The 16349-nt window shown below is 42.2% G+C and overlaps 1 protein-coding gene across 3 annotated transcripts in view; it reads left to right on the top strand.

The window, feature by feature from the left end:
* Positions 1 to 16349, top strand: part of LOC140719247 (protein phosphatase 1 regulatory subunit 12C-like) — an 82961-nt gene that overhangs the window by 469 nt on the left and 66143 nt on the right. For all 3 annotated transcript variants that reach the window (XM_073033729.1, XM_073033726.1, XM_073033725.1), the window contains exon 2: positions 8033 to 8163. In XM_073033729.1, coding sequence (XP_072889830.1) covers positions 8033 to 8163 — 131 coding nt within the window. The remainder of the gene's footprint in view (positions 1 to 8032; positions 8164 to 16349) is intronic.

Here is a 16349-nt window from a genome sequence, read left to right as displayed (position 1 = left end):
GGAACTATATATCTGCTGTTTAGATGCCTCATGCAGTTGAGGTGTTAAGGCCAGTGCCTCTGTTCAAAAATGGGGCTCCTTCCCGTGTCCAAAGTGAATATTTCTGTAGACTTGCCTTGTGATAGCTGGGTTTGGAGAAACGGCACATTGCTGGAGGTGGTTGTGAATTTCAAAGGCGAATCTGAAATGTGAACAGGAACCAATTGCTTCCAAAGTTGGCGTTCTTTCCACAATGTGTATTATTCCCCACCTCCCCGTGCTGATGGAACAAAAAGATTGCATTGAAAATCAAAAACTAACTCTCTGAACGTTTTAGGAGCACTTCTGATTTCTGAATGGAGAATGAGCCCATGTACACTACCTCTTTATTTTACTCTCTACACTTTTTTTAAGTTGTATATCAGTTTATATATTTATTACTGACCATTACGCCGCTGTCATTTAGGGCAGCAATGAAGGTCCTGCACCTCTAGCGGTGTTCAGGGCTTCCTTTATCTTGTCAGTATAGCTCTCTCTCGGTTTTCACTACTGGCAGTCACGTATGTTCCGGGTGGAGACTCAGGAATTGAGTCAAGCTTAGGAAGATTCTTCATTGCTGTTTCCATAACAATTTTGTTTGCCCAGTCAGGGTTGTTAGCCCTGAACCTGGAGGACCAGTGGACCACTCTTAGTCTTGCCTCTACCCTTTGGCATGGGTGACCTTACCAAGAGTCAAAGCACAAAACCCTGACTCCAGCCAACGTACCTCTCTGGGTCATTGAGGCACGCAAGCCTCCATCCCCAAGGATGAGGTTGTAGCCCTCTTGGAGGAGTTTGTAATGGATTGTGTGTCTGCACTTGTATTTGACACCATGTACTCTCACCTCAGAGGACAATATTTCTTATTGTAATTATGGTTGTTTACTATGTATCGCACCGTACTGTTACAAAACAACAAATTGTAGGGTAATGATACGAAATCTGTTTCTGAAATGCTTAGCATCTGTGGAATGACAAACAGTTCAACCTGAAACGTTAACAGTATTTCTGTTTCACAAGTGTAGTTTAACCTGCTGTTTGTCTCATTCGGGGTGTTTCTATTACACAAGAGTTCCGCAGATGCTAGAAACCAGAGCAACACACACACAATGCAGCAGTTTATAATCAAAATGACAATAGACTTGACTTGAGGAATTCAGCAGGTCAGGCAGCTTCTATGGGGAGGAATAAACAGTCGATATTTTAGGTCCGGACCCTTCACCAGGACTGGAATGTGCTTTTATTCCAGGTTTCCACTTTAATTTGTGGTCTGAGATACTAATTCTGTTTCTTTTCTAACAAATGCTGCCTGACCTATTTCTTATTTCCAGTATTTTCCAATGCCCAGAAACGTCCCATTTTTAAATAGGTTGCATCATTGCTTTTGTTCATGTGGAAGAAGGCCAGGGTTCACTGTACAAAGACGCAAATAATCCTAGTGGTTTACGATAACTCATTGAAGGGTGTAGCATTTGTTTCAATGTGTAGTTTGTAATGAAAAGGCAAAGATATTTAAAAACATATTGCATTTGGTGTCCTCGGCAATCTGAGCAGTTTTAATGTTTGGGTCGTAATTCTGCAGCCGTGATCTGCTTGGCCCAGTTCGAATAAATGAGAATTGGATGTAAAAGGTGCGATTTGTAAAGTAGTTGTTAATTGACCTGTTTCACTTTGAATTATTCTCATAGGGTAGCAGTCCTTCAGCTGTGTCACTCTAATTTGATATCTCTAGAATGGTGGGTTATGCCTCTGCCCTTGTGTCTGACACCATGTACTCGCACCTCACAGGGAGTGCTCATTTCTCACCCTGCTTTGGCACACCTGCTGCTGAAACCACTATCCTGTTTGCCTGTGGCTGATTCCTGCCTCTATTTGTGACCCTCGCCCTGGCTTGCATCATCTTACCGGCCCATCTGCCATGTCCATGTTGACGGTTATTGATTCCCAGACAACAGATATCTCCAGTTTGCATGTCTATCCTGGCCTTGCCCCTCTTAAATCTATAACTTCACTGACCTTCAACCCCCCCCCCCCCCCAACAAGTATACATCCTTCTAACCTGGGCACCCAGGAGGCCATCACTTCAGCTGCTGAGCTCTGGCTTTAAACTGGCTTCAGGTATCCGCCTGCAACCAATGCTGAACCACACTGTCATGTTTTGTTGAATTGTACTCCTGCGGAGAACTTTGCTGCATTAAAATATTTACGAACTCGGGTTGAATGTGTCCATATTTCCGTTTGTCCTCTGATTGTTTAGCTACATAGTTTGGTTTTTGTTGTCCTGTACTAATTCTCACGAGGTAAGGGGTTCCCAATCTAGGTCCACAGACCCCTTACTTAATGGTTTGGTCTATGGCATAAAGGAGTTTGGAAACCTCGGCACTAAATCTTGGTTATCTCTCATGTCATTTCCTTTAGTTTCTGTCTGACTATGTCCTTGTGAGACAGTGTGTTTTGAGATGTTAAGGTGAGCTGTTGATGCCAGTGGTTGCACATATAATAGGTACTGAAGCCCTGAGGATAAGATCAGGTGCTGGATGAATGCAATGTCTTTTCCTCGCAAAGGCTGACTCATCTTTTTTTTGCACAATCATTTGCATCCACTCGGTCTGCTGGAGTTTTTCTGGACAAAGCCACTCGGTCTGCTGGAGTTTTTCTGGACGAAGCCTCTCGGTCTGCTGGAGTTTTTCTGGACGAAGCCACTCGGTCTGCTGGAGTTTTTCTGGACGAAGCCACTCGGTCTGGTGTGTCTGTAAGCATAGTGCAAATTGCTTGTTCAAACTGGAGTAGACTGGCAGTTGAATGATCATTGTCAAATGGGAAATCTAGATTTGTCTCCTTGTGACAAATAGGATTTTGGTTATCATTAATGATATGTTTTTTGTTTTTTATTATTATGGTATCATTAATTTATTGGTCCATATCAGAGAAATAATTCAGTAATTTAACAACTACTCCACCAGGTCATACATTAGGTTGTTAAAGTTGAGAACTATTATTTACAGAATGGGGCTTCCTTCGGTGGCAGAATCATAGAGGGTTTTGAGTATTAGATGGCCGAATAGAGATTCAGGAGCAGGTTTATGAGCAAGTGAATGGTGAAGTAGTTGAAAGGTGAATTAAAGAACAATTTGGCAAGTAGCTGAGGTGTAAAACAACAGTTTAAGCTCTGGTGGTTGGAGGAGGTTGATTGTTGGGTATATTTAAAGCAGAGGTTAATAGGTTCTTGATTACTGACAGCAGCAGAGTTTTTGAGGAGAAGGTAGGAGAATAGGGTTGAGAGTTTAAAAAAACCCATGATCGAATGGTAGAGCAGACTCGATAGGTCAAATGGGCTAATTTTTGTAATGATAGCTCTTAGTTCTTGCAAAGTTCAACCCTCGAACTTCTATGTACAGCTGATTGAAAACTTGAGTGGAGCTTGAAGTAGTTGATGGGGTATTGTATTGCGCGGAGGAACTCAGCCAGGATTTTGCCTGTAGTTTCTGTCCAGCTCGAAAAAGTGTGTGTTTCTGTGACCTGTTGCTGGAGGATGTGGGAACAACATTTGGTTGGGATGCTTTTTGGTGTTGAATGGAGTATTAAATGTGCTGCCCATCAGTTAGTGAAATATTTACTAAGAGTCAAAGTTGTAAAGTAACAACTTTCCTATATACACATTGGTACGTGAAGTTCAGTGCTTGCTCATTGCTGACCATTCCAATCAATTCCATTCCCTCTGTTCTCTCCCTGTAGCCCTGAAAATTTTTATAGCTCAAGTTCCTATGGAGTTTGAAAGTTCTGGATGACTCTCAGCACTCCCTATACTGGTAGTAACCTTAAGCTCATCGCAGTTTTAAAGGTCAAGAAATCATTTTCTCCCCCTCCTGTCTTCAACCTGCCAAAGAGCTACAGAGTACACTTCAGAAATAGGCTCTTCCACCTACCATAGCTGCCAACCATTGTAGTTTTTCAATGCTATCTGAATAAATCAAGTGCTTATCTCGACATTTTTGGAAAGGAACGTGTGTCTCCAGGTCAATATAGTGGTTTTAAGAAGGCTTTTGGAATGCTTGCTTTTATTAATTAAGGCATTGAGTTCAAAAGTCAAGAGGTTAGGTTGCAACTTTATAACAACCTGGTTAGGCCACATTTGGAGTATTGCTTACAGTTCTGGTCACCCCACTATAGGAATAATGTTGAGGCTTTGGAGAGGGTGCAGAATGCTGTCTGGTTTAGAAGGCATGTGCTATCTCAAGAGGCTGGATAAACTTGGGTTGTTTTCTCTGGAGTGCCAGAGGCTGAGGGGTTGGAGTGTCTAGTACCAGAGAGCGTGCATTGAAGGTGACAAGGGGTGGGTTCAAGGGGATGTACGGGGCAGTGTCACTTTATTTTAGAGATGGAGCATGGTTACAAACCCTTCCGGCCCAATAAGCCAATGCCGCCAGCTACACCCAATTAACCTACCTACCCGTATACCTTTAGAATGTGGGATGAAACCGGAGCACGCAGAGGAAGCCTACGTGGTCACAGCGAGAACATACAAACTCTTTATGGACAGCAGCGGGAATTAAACCCAGGTTGCTGGCACTGTAAATAGCATTACGGTGACTGCTACTGAGAATGTGAAGAGGGTAAGGGGTATGTGTAGAAGGGGTGGGCGAGAGGGGTAAGTGTAGCAAACTATGTAGACAGGACCAGGGAGAGGATACGTCATTGGGGAAGTGTAGGAGAACAGGGAAGAGGTTGCTAAATTAAGGTGCCAGACAGCATGTGGCCACCACAAGGAAGAGGAACCTTGCGACCACAAGACAATGTGTTCGGCAAAGTATTTTGAGCTATTTCGAGTGTTTTGCTTGCGTCCCATGCCCGTTCCAAGTATTACGCTTGCGTCTATGCTTATTCCGAATATTTCGCGTGCTTAGCTATGCAGTAGCCAAATCAATTGATGGATTTGAATCGGTAACCATATTTGCGAATGTAGTACCCTGCTTTTGGGTATAAGTATGACCTTCGTAAACCGACAAATTGGGAGTTGGCTATCTTACGCCCGAAGTGCGTGGGGCTGCGAACTCCTCTCTGAATAAAAACCGTTTCAGAGGTAATTTCGTGTCTCTGGTGTTTTTCCTCAACTGAGCAGGTTAATACTTTCAGGTTGACACTACGCTAACATGTTCTGAATCCCCTGTTCCCTAAACTATCTGGTAATGAGAAATGATTCTCTGTGTAACCCAGATGTACCCCCACTCCATAATCTTGCATATGAAAGGACCCAAACCCTTTAGCCCTTTTTAAAGCTTTTGTTTCAAATATCGCAGAGCGCTAGTAGGAAATATTAAGACGGGGGGAGAAGTGACAAACTTAGGGAATATGTTCATAACTTGGGGCCCTGACAGTTTGGAAGCTGTTACTAATGGGAGATAGCAGATAATTAGGCAGGAGTGAAGTAACATGGAGGTTTTGGAGAATTCTAAAATGGTGAAAGGTTTGGTAAGTGGGAGGCTGTAGAGGGATTTAAAATGACAAAAGTCATCGCATTTTTGGCAGCCAGGTAAAATGGTGAAACTAGCGTAAAATGAAATTAGTATAAATTGGGAGTAATTTATGGAAAAAATTATTATAGTCTGGAATATACCATCTGTAATAATAAAAGGAGATTTTTGTTTCCAAATACAATGTATGACATGAAAATATCAAGCAGTGATTCAAGGGAGTTGTGGGCTTCGTGGCAGCATGGATTTATGAAGAAGGTCGGCTATCAGAATGCTCTGAGGGTCCATAAGTTACCTTAGTTTGAATTGGTGTCTGCTGTAGATCAGAATGCTGCTGGATGGATGTTGCATTAGACCATAAGACAAAAGAGCAGACTCTGCCACTCCATCGTGGCTCAACCCCATCCTCATGCCTTCTCTCTGTAACCTTTGCTGCCCTTACTAATCTGCTTTAAATATAGTCAAATGACTAGGCCTTCACAGCCATCTCTGGCAATGAATTCCACAGATTCACTACCCTTTGACTAAAGAAATTCTTCCTTATCGCTGTTCTAAATGGACATCTTTCTATACTGAGGCTGTGCCCCCTGGTCCTAGACCCCCCCCCCCACTATAGGAAACATTGTCTCTATCTATGCTTTTCAATTTTCAATGAGATCACCACTCATTCACTCATTCTTCAAAAATCCAGTAAGTACAGGCTCACAGCCACCAAATGCTCCTCTTATGTTAACCCTTTCTTCCCCAGGATCATTGTCATGAACCACCTCTGGACCCTCTCCAATGCCAACTCATCTTAGATAAGGGAGCCAAAACTGCTCACAGTGCTGCAACTGTGGTCTGACCAACATGTTATAAAGCCTTGTCGTGGTTTCTCGTGCCCCACAAACGACCAGGAGACGCAGAAGATTCTTCAAGAAGGATTAAACTTTAATTTGCAAATCAAAGCTGAGACAGTCATTGAGCTAGTCGCTGATTGCCCACTGATCCTTGTACATATCATTTTTTATAGCAATCTCCTGGTTTAGTTGCATTAGCATATCCAATCGGTCTGCAGTTGCGTATCACAAGTACATCCGCCACTATTGTTTCTACCCATTAACTTAATCATGTTCTAATCTACATCTCTTAGCTACCTCTCATTAACACACCATTATAATCTACATCTCTTAGCTAGCCTCTCATTAACACACCATTATCTTCTACATTCTTAAGATTTCATTCTCCTACTAAATTGGATACATGCATAGCAAATAGCAAACTCAAAGCTGACTACGTAGTTTTGGTTACACAGCAAACAATGCAACTTTTATACTTTTATAATAGCCTCAGCATTATATCCTTGCTTTTATATTTTCGTCCTCTTAAAGTGAATGTTAACATTGCATTTGCTTTCCTCACCACCAACTCAGTCTGAAGTTAACCTTTAAGGACCCCTGCACCTCTGATTTTTCAATTTTCTCCCCATTTAGAAAATGGTCTTTACTCTTTCAATTGTATTCAGTCTTATCAAAGTTCAAAGTAAATTTATCGTCAAAGTTGCATGTGTGTCACCATAAGCAACCCTGAGATTCATTTTCCTGTTGGCTTTCGGAGTAGATACAAAGAAACACAGTAGAATCAATGAAGGTCTGTACAAAAGACAATAAAATGTGCAAATACAAAACGAAATACAAAATAATAAATAAATAAATAATATTGAGAGCGTGAGTTGTAAGAGTGTTTGAAACTGAGACTGTAGGTCAAGGAATCAGTTCAGTGTTGGAGTGAGTTACCCTCTCTGGTTCAAGAGCCTGATGGTTGAAGGGTAATAACGATTCCTGAACCTGGTGGTGTGGGTCCTGAGGCTCCTGCACTTGCTTCCTGATGGCAGCAGCAAGAAGAGAGTATGTCCAGAGTGGTGGGTGTCCCTGGTGTTGGATGCTGCTTTTCAGCGACAACATTCCTTGTAGATATACATGATGGTGGGGAGGGCTTTACCTGTGATAGACTGGGCTGTATTCACTACTTTCTGTAGAATTTTCCTTTCAAGTGTGTTGGTATTTCCATACCAAGCTGTGATACAATCAGTCAGTACACTCTGCACCATGCACTGTAGAGGTTTAAGATGATATGATGTTTCTTTGCAAACTGCAAGGAAAGTAGAGGTGCTGCAGTGCCTTCTTTATAATGGCATTTTTGTGCTAGATCCAGGACAGATCCTCTGAAGTGTTAACTGCAAGGAATTTAAAGTTGCTGACCCTCTCCACCTCTGAACCCCTGATGAGGGTTGGCTTGTGGACCTATGCTTTCCTCCTCCTGTTCTCAATAATCCGCTCTTTGGTTTTGCTGACATTGAGTGAGAGGTTGTTGCTGTGGCACCACTCAGCCAGATTTTCAATCTCCCTCCTATATGTCAGTTTGTTACCACATTTGATTCTGCCAATGACAGTGGCATCATCTGCAAACTTAAGTATAGCATTGAAACTGTACTTAGCCACACAGTCACAAGTATAAAGTATAAAGCTGTAAATACATTTTAACCAATGTACTTTCTTTTGCAGGCATGCATTGATGAAAACCTGGAAATGGTAGAGTTCCTGCTGACACAGAATGCCAACATTGACCAGTCAGACAATGAGGGATGGACACCACTCCATGTGGCTGTATCTTGCGGTTATTCCGAAATTGTTGAGTAAGTTTTGACATCAATTCTGCTATGCAGTCAGGCTTGGAGAAACCTTGACAATGTTCATTCATATGTAATGCCTTGTTCTATAAATAAAAGATAGTATATGTAGAAGTTTATATTGTAAATGCATGCTGGTATTTATGCATATTTTATTCCATATCTGTATTTTAACCTCTAACTTTATATTTTATATAATTTATGATTGATAAATGTTTGTTTTTGTGGCATGTCTCACCAACACACCACAGTAAATTCCAAATACATGTAAATGTGTATGGACAATAAAGTTGTTCTGTGGTCCTTCAGCAAGATAGCTGAGGTGCCTGGTTGATATGGTGGCTGTAATCCTCAGTGGGGAACCTGAGTGGGAGCTTGCTGTGTTCCCTGTTACTGGTTGATCAGTGGAAGGTTCTCAGTTTGGCGATGTATGGGTGGGTGTTTCATGAGTTCAGTCTTGTTTTCTTCTCAATATTCATGCTTGGTGTGAACTGTTACTATATTTGTATGAGCTGTGAAAACAGTACTTGGTGTAGTTATGGATTCAATGCTGTCAGGAATCCATGACAACCTGCTTAAAGCGGCTTTTTGTACTGAGATATTTCTTTGAAGTGCAGAAGGTTTCAGGTCTCTCACTGACAAATTAAGAGCATTGTGGAAAGTTATCAGCTTAATTTAAATCTCTTTTTTCTGTGAGTGTTGCCGTAATAGGTTTTATGTGCAAGTAAATTATGGCAACGCTATTGCTCATTACGAAATATTGGGAAAAGTAGGGGGCATTTTGGTCACTTGATCTGATGTCGCTTGGAGTCACTTTTCTTGGTAACACTCCTTGGAGTGCCTAATAGAATCATGGAAAAGTACAGCGCAGACAGGCCCTTTGGCCCATCTAGTGCAACCCTATCATCCTGTGACACCACTTCCAATGAATTATGGACCGATATACTCAGATCCCCGTTTTCTACCACACTTCTCTGTACCCTGCTGTTCACCATGTAAGATCTGCCTTGGTTGGTCCTACCAAAGTGCAGCACCTCACACTTCTGCATTAAATTCCATTTGCCTTTTTTTTAGCTGATGCAGATCCCAATGCTAGCCTTCCTCACCGTCCACTCCGTTCCCGGTCTTGGTGTCATCCGCAAATTTGCTGATCCAGTTAACCACTTTATCATCCAGATTGTTGGTATAGATGACAAAAAACAACGGTCCCAGCACCGATCCCTGCGGCACTCGACTAGTCACAGGCCTCTAATTAGAGAGGCAGCTATCTACTACCACCCTCTGGTGTTTCCCGCAAAGCCAATGCCTAGTCCAATTTACTACCTTGAATGCCGAGCAATTGAACCTTCTTGAACTACCTCCTATATGGGGCCTTGTCAAATGCCTTGCTGAAGTCCATGTGGACAATATTCACTGCCTTGCCTTCGTCAACTTTCCTGGTAACTAAGATTGGTTAGCCATGACCTACCATGCACGAAGCTATTTTAAAAGACTGAACTCATGAAACACCCACCCATACATCGTCATGACTGTTCAAATATTCATATATCCAGTCCCTCAGAATATCTTTCAATAACTTTCCCACTACTGATGTCAGGGTCACTGGCCTATAATTTCCTGGTTTATTTTTAGAGCCTTTCTTGAATAGCAGAACAACTTTGGCTATCCTCCAATCCTCTGTCACTAAGGATGATTTAATATCTCTGCTAAGGATGCTGCATTTTCTGCTCTTGCCTCCCGTGGGGTCTGAGGGTACACCTTCTCAGGCCTTGGGGATTTATCCACCCCAATTTGCCTCAGGACAGCAAACATCTCCTCCTCTGTGTTGATTCTGCTTTGCCTCACTTCTTTAGACTCTGTGTCCATCTCCTGAGTAGTGTTCCTGAAAATGCCTTATGACATGTGTCAGCTGGACTAAAGGTAACCAGAATCAGGAATGGGTTTATTATAAAAGTTATCAATTCAAATGTAATTCAAAGATTTTAAGTGAAAATGGCTGTGCTGTATTGTAAAGCACTTTGGTTCAATGGCTAAGTCAAGCCATTATCTGCCCTCTTGGGTGAATATAGAAAGCTCCCAAGGCTCTATTTTGAAACGTAGTTTGGAAATGTCCTAATTTCTGGTCAATATCCATCACTCAATCAGAATCACAATCAGATTTAATATCCTGGCAAATTTGTTGTTTTGTGGCAGCAGTACATTGCAATATATAATAATTTTTAAAACTAAACTATAATAAATATATAATGAAATATTTAGTTCAAAAAGAGAGAGCAAAAGAGGTGTACATCGGTTCATTGTGGATTAATAAATCTGATGGCAGAGGGGTAAAGCTGTTCCTAAAATGTTGGGTGTGTGTCTTCAGGCTCCTGTACCTCCTCGATGGTAGCAATGAGAAGAGGGCATGTCCTGGGTGAAGGAGGAGGGGGTCTTTAATGATGGATACAGCCTTTTTGAGGCATCACCTTTTGAAAATGACCTGGATACTGGTAAGGCTAGTGCCCATGACTGAGTTTGCAAATTTGATCCTGAACAGTGGCCCCTCCATACCAGAGTGTGATGCAACCAGTTAGAATGCCCTCCATAGGTACATCTCTAGCAACTTGCGAGAGTCTTTGGTGATATACCAAGTCTCCTCAAATTCCTATTGAAATATAGCCATTGTCATGCCTTCTTTGAAATTGCATTAATACGTTGGGCCCAGGATGGACCTTCATAAACGTTGACACCCTTTTCTCTGCTGATCCCTTGATGAGGACTGGTGTGTGTTCCCTCAGCTTCCTCTGCCTCAAGTCCACAATCATCTCCTTGGTCTTACTTTGAGTGTAAGGTTGTTGTTGCGACACCACTTAACCAGCTGATCTATCTCACACTGTACGCCTCCTCATCACCGAATGAAATTCAGCCAACAATAGTTGTGTTTGTCAGAGTCATAGAAAAGTACAGCACAGAAACAGGCCCTTCGACCCATCTAGTCCATGCCAAATCATTTAAACTACCTATTCTCATCGCAAATTTATGGATGATGTTTGAGCTGTGTCTAGCCACACAGCCGTGGCTGTAGAGAGAGTAGTGCAGTAGACTGAGCACACATCCTTGAGATGTGCCAGTGTTAATGGTCAGTGAGGAGGAGATGATATTTCCTATCCCCGCTGGCTGGGCCCTGCCGATGAGGAAGTCAAGCAGCCAGGTTTTGGATATTGTTGATTAGTATTGAGGGTATGATGCAGTTGAATACTTAGCTATAAGCAATAAACAGCAGCCTTGTGTGAGTATTGCTATTGACCATGTGATCCAAGGCCAACAGGATTGCCAGTGAGACTGCATCCGCTGTAGATCTATTATGGTGATAGTCAGATTTCAGTGTTCAGATCCTCAGGCAGGAGTTGACTCTGGCCATGGCCAACCTATCAAAGCACTTCTTCACAAGTAGATGTGTGTGCAACAGGGCAATAGTCATTGAGGCACCTCACCCTGCTCTGCTTAGCCTGCAAACCCTGCCAGAGTTGACATACATCCAGTTCCATCTCTAACTTCAATCAGAATTTTATTGCCCTTAAAATAACCTTCCGTAGGTCATACCTAGACTACTTGTATAATTCTGGATCACCAGTCTTGAATGTCACAGGTCTAGCCTTCAGCAGACTAAGAATCTGCTGGTTCATCTATGGCTTTTGGTTTGGATATGTCCAGTATATTCTTGAAGTCAGCAAAAACTGTGGCAAATTCATTCAGATTCAAAAATGAATTCATGAATATTGTCCAGTCAACCAACTCAAAGCAGTCTGGTAAGCACTCCTCTGCCTCCCTTGACCTGTGTTCTTGGTCCACACCACTGGTGCCATGGTCAAAATTCAAAAGTTCAAAGTAAATGTATTATCAAGCTACATATATGTCACCATGTACAGCACTGAGATTCATCTAGTCTTTAATCTCTGCCTCTATGCTGGAAGTAGAAATAAGGCCAAATAATCAGACTTTTCAAAGTGTGGGCGTAGGATGGTGGTATAGCAGTGGTCAAGTGTATTTCCTCCTCTGGTTCCACAGGTGATATATTGGTGGTAGTTGTTCAGAAACTTCTTCAAGCTGGCCTGGTTGAAATACCCCTCAGTGATAGGGAAGTTATCAGGGTGTGTTGTTTTGTGATTGCTGATCACAGTGCTCAGTTCCTCCAGTTCCTGCTCAACATTGGTCAGAGGTGGAAGGTACACCACTACCAGTATGACTGTAGAAAACTCCCTCGGCAGATAAAGTGGACGACACTTGATGTTCCAGGTTGAGTGAGCAGGATTGAGACAGAACTGCCGTTTCTATGCACCATGAATCATGAAGCATACTCCAGCTCCTTGACCTTTAGAAGACTCAGCAGTCCTGTCTTTGTGATGAATGCTGAAGCCCTCAGGCTGCAGTTCTGTATCCAAAACTGCGGGAGTGACCCATTTTTCCATGAGGCAAGGTATGCAGCAGTTTCTGATGTCTCTCAGGTACTGAATCTTGCTCTTAAGTCTACAGTTTTACTTGCCAACAGGAGTGGGGTCTAAACACCTGCATTTCAGTCATACCTGCAGATCAGCCTGCTTTCCACGCTTTCTTTCTCTTAAAGAGGAATTGCACTTGCGATCTGAGTCTGCCGTCCAGGGTCCACCAGTTTTAAGGATCAGTAGATTTTTTAAACATCTTAAAATTATGTTGCTTACTGCAGTGCCCATGGCTGTGACTGAATTTCAGCTGTAGTAATCCTAAATGGGAATATTTTCCATCAGAGCTACACATAAAAGAGTCGCTACTTATCGTTGCCGTCTTCAGGGCATATGCATCCCTTTAACTTGCAAATGCAGCTTATTGTGTCATTCCTGCTGGTTTCTACATCGCAGTGTTTCACAATGGCAGTAAGAAGTATTTGGATCTGCTGAAAAGAATATGAGAACCAACACAAGCTGTTGTAAGCAGATGCTTCTGAACGAAGAGTTAGAAATGCATAATTTCTTCAGTATTTTAACTTTCTAATTTTTAAAGGACTGTTTCAGAGGCAGAGCCTTTTATGATTCAAGCATGTTTTCACATGCAGTAAATTCTAGTCTCCGTTTCGTCTAAACATACATTAAATGTTACATTCAATACACACAAAATGCTGGTGGAACTCAGTAGGCCAGGCAGCATCTATAGGAAAAGGACAGTCGATGTTTCGGGCCGAGACCCTTCGCCAGGACTAACTGAAAGAAAAGATAGTAAGAGATTTGAAAGTAGGAGGGGGAGGGGGAAATCCGAAATAATAGAAGAAGACCGGAGGGGGTGGGGTGAAGCTAAGAGCTGGAAACGTGATTGGCAAAAGGCATACAGAGCTGGAGTAGGGAAAGGATCATGGGACAGGAGGCCTGGGGAGAAAGAAAGGGGGAGGGGAGCACCAGAGGGAGATGGAGAACAGGCAAAGAGTGATTGTGAAAGGGGCAGAGAGAGAAAAAAAAGGAAGGGGAAAATGGATGAATGAATAAATAAGGGATGGGGTAAGAAGGGGAGGAGGGTCATTAACAGAAGTGAGAGAAATCAATGTTCATTCCATCAAGTTGGAGGCTACCCAGACGGAATATAAGGTGTTGTTCATCCAACCTGAGTGTGGATTCATCTTGACAGTAGAGGAGGCCATGGATAGACATATCAGAATGAGAATGCGACGTGGAATTAAAATGTGTGGCCAACTGGGAGATCCTGCTTTCTCTGGGAGACAGAGAAAGCAGGATCTACCAGCGGCCACACATTTTATGACTGTGTAGCTAAGCACAGCTCCAATGCCATAGTCAAGTTTGCTGACAAACACCGCTGTCGTATGATGAATCAAAGGTGGTGAGGAATCAGCATTTAGGAGGGAGATTTGAAAATCTGGCTGAGTGGTGCCATAACAACAACCTCTTACTCTATATCAGAAAGACCAAGGAACTGGTTATTAACTTCAGAGGGAGGAAACCAGAGGTCCATGAGCCAGTCCTCATTGGAGGATCAGAGGTGGAGAGGTTCACCTAATTTAATTCCTCAGTGTTTTTATTTCAGAGGACATGTCCTGGGACATAAATGCAATTACGAAGTAAGCACGACAACACCACTATTTCCTTAAGAGTTTGCTAAGTTTTGGCATAACTTTGTAGATGTGTAGAGTATATTGAGTGGCTGCATCATAGTCTGGAATGCCCTTGAACTGAAAATCTTACAAAAGGTAGTGGATGTAGTCCATCACGGGTAAAGCCCTTCCCACCATTGAGCACGTCTACATGAAGCGTTGTTTCAGGAAAGCATTGTCCATCATCATGGACCCCACCACCCAGGACATGTCCTCTTTTTGCTGCTGCTATCAGGAAGAAGGTACAGGAGCCTCAGCACTCACACCACCAGCTTCAGAAATAGTTATTACCCCTCAACCATCAGGCTCTTAAACCAAAGGGCATAACTTCACTTGCCCCATTATTGAAATGTTCCCACAACCTATGGTCTCAGTCTCAAGGAATCTTCATTTCATATTCTTGATATTTATTGCTTATTTATTATTATTATTATTATTATTATTATTATTATTCCTTTTTGTATTTACACAGTTTGTTGTCTTTTGCACTGGTTAAAGCTCCAAGTTGGTGTGGTCTTTCATGGGGTCTATTATGATTATTATTCTATTATGGATTTATTGAGTAAGCCCACAAGTAAATAAATATCAGGGTTGTATATGGTGACATATATTTGCTTTGAACTTTGACACTTGCGGGCACAGTCTTAGACCGTGTTGGTTGTTGATGCGAACGGCACATTTCACTGTACGTTTCGATGTACATGTGATAAAGCTAATCTCTTCAGGCTGTGGTCTGTGGTAAAGACTGATGTTGAAAATGTAAGTGGCTTTGCTTTGAGTTCACAGAAACCATTTCACAAATAGAGAGGCCTCTAATTAAAAAAAAAAGAAGTCTTTATTTAAAGTATAATGCCAGCCTGACCTTTATTCAACCTGCAGATCTGTATGCACCAGAGAACCTGTAACAGGTTTAATAAGGAACGGTAACAATATGTTTGGCCTTTGAATGGGCAGGAAATAGAATATCACATCATTTGTTCTGTGATCTATACTCCAGCTTTAAATAAAATTACCTATTATTTCAACCAATGAGCAGTAGCAAGAAGACATGCTGATAGCTGATGGATTGCACTATTTCAACAAGTGGCTCACGCTCAGGGCCTATTGGAACCTGTAGCTGTCCGTTTGGCCTCTGTGTTCCATTCTCTCATTCTCTGTTAAAATCCCGACATTGCTATACCCATTTAATCTCTAGTTGGGATCTTTCAATATTGATTAAGGCAACTTTCCTAAAACCATTTGACAAATCCTATCCCATCCAATCCTTTACAGTATGAGAGTCCCAGTCACTATATGAAAGTAAGAATTGCCTACTTTTATAACCTTAATTTTCTTTTTGCTATCTCTACAGATTTACTCCTCTGAATCCTACTGACTACTGGGTGGTTTATAATACAATCCTATTAATGTGGTCATCCCTTTTTATTCCACAGTTCCACCCATACAGCTTGAATTGATGAGCCCTACTGGCTGTCCTGTCTGAGCACTGCCATGACATTTTCCTTGGCTGGTAATGCCATCCCTAGCTCTCTCATGTCTAAAACACCAGAACTCCAGAACATTGCGCTGCCAGTCTTGGCTCTTTAGCAACCAAGTCTCACTAATAGCTATAATGTCATAATTCCACATGCTGATCCATGCTTCAAGCTCATCTACCTTACTACAATACTCCTTGCATTGAAATCAACTTCACAATGCTCAACCTTTCGGTTCCTGTCTTTGTATATTGGCATAACATCTTCTTTGCCCACAACCACACCACTATCTGCCCTGGGATTCTGGTTCCCATTCCTCTGCAAGTCTAATTTAAACCCCTCTTTCCCCACTCCCCCCCACCCGACCCAGAGCACCATTAGTTCCCCTCCAGTTCAGGTGCAAACTGTGCAGGATGTGGAAGCTTTAGAGAGGGTGCAGAGGAGATTTACCAGGATGCTGCCTGGATTTGAGAGCAGGTTTCGTGAGCAAAGGTCAAGCAACCTAGGGTTTTTCTCTTTGGAGAAGAGGATGCTGAGAGATGTATAAGATTATGAGAGACATAGACAATTATACATTTTTTTCCAAGGTAACAATGACCAGTGCC

Source organism: Hemitrygon akajei, chromosome 31 (assembly GCF_048418815.1).
Source record: "Hemitrygon akajei chromosome 31, sHemAka1.3, whole genome shotgun sequence".
Lineage (NCBI taxonomy): Eukaryota > Metazoa > Chordata > Chondrichthyes > Myliobatiformes > Dasyatidae > Hemitrygon > Hemitrygon akajei.
This window is presented reverse-complemented; position numbering and strand designations above follow the sequence as displayed.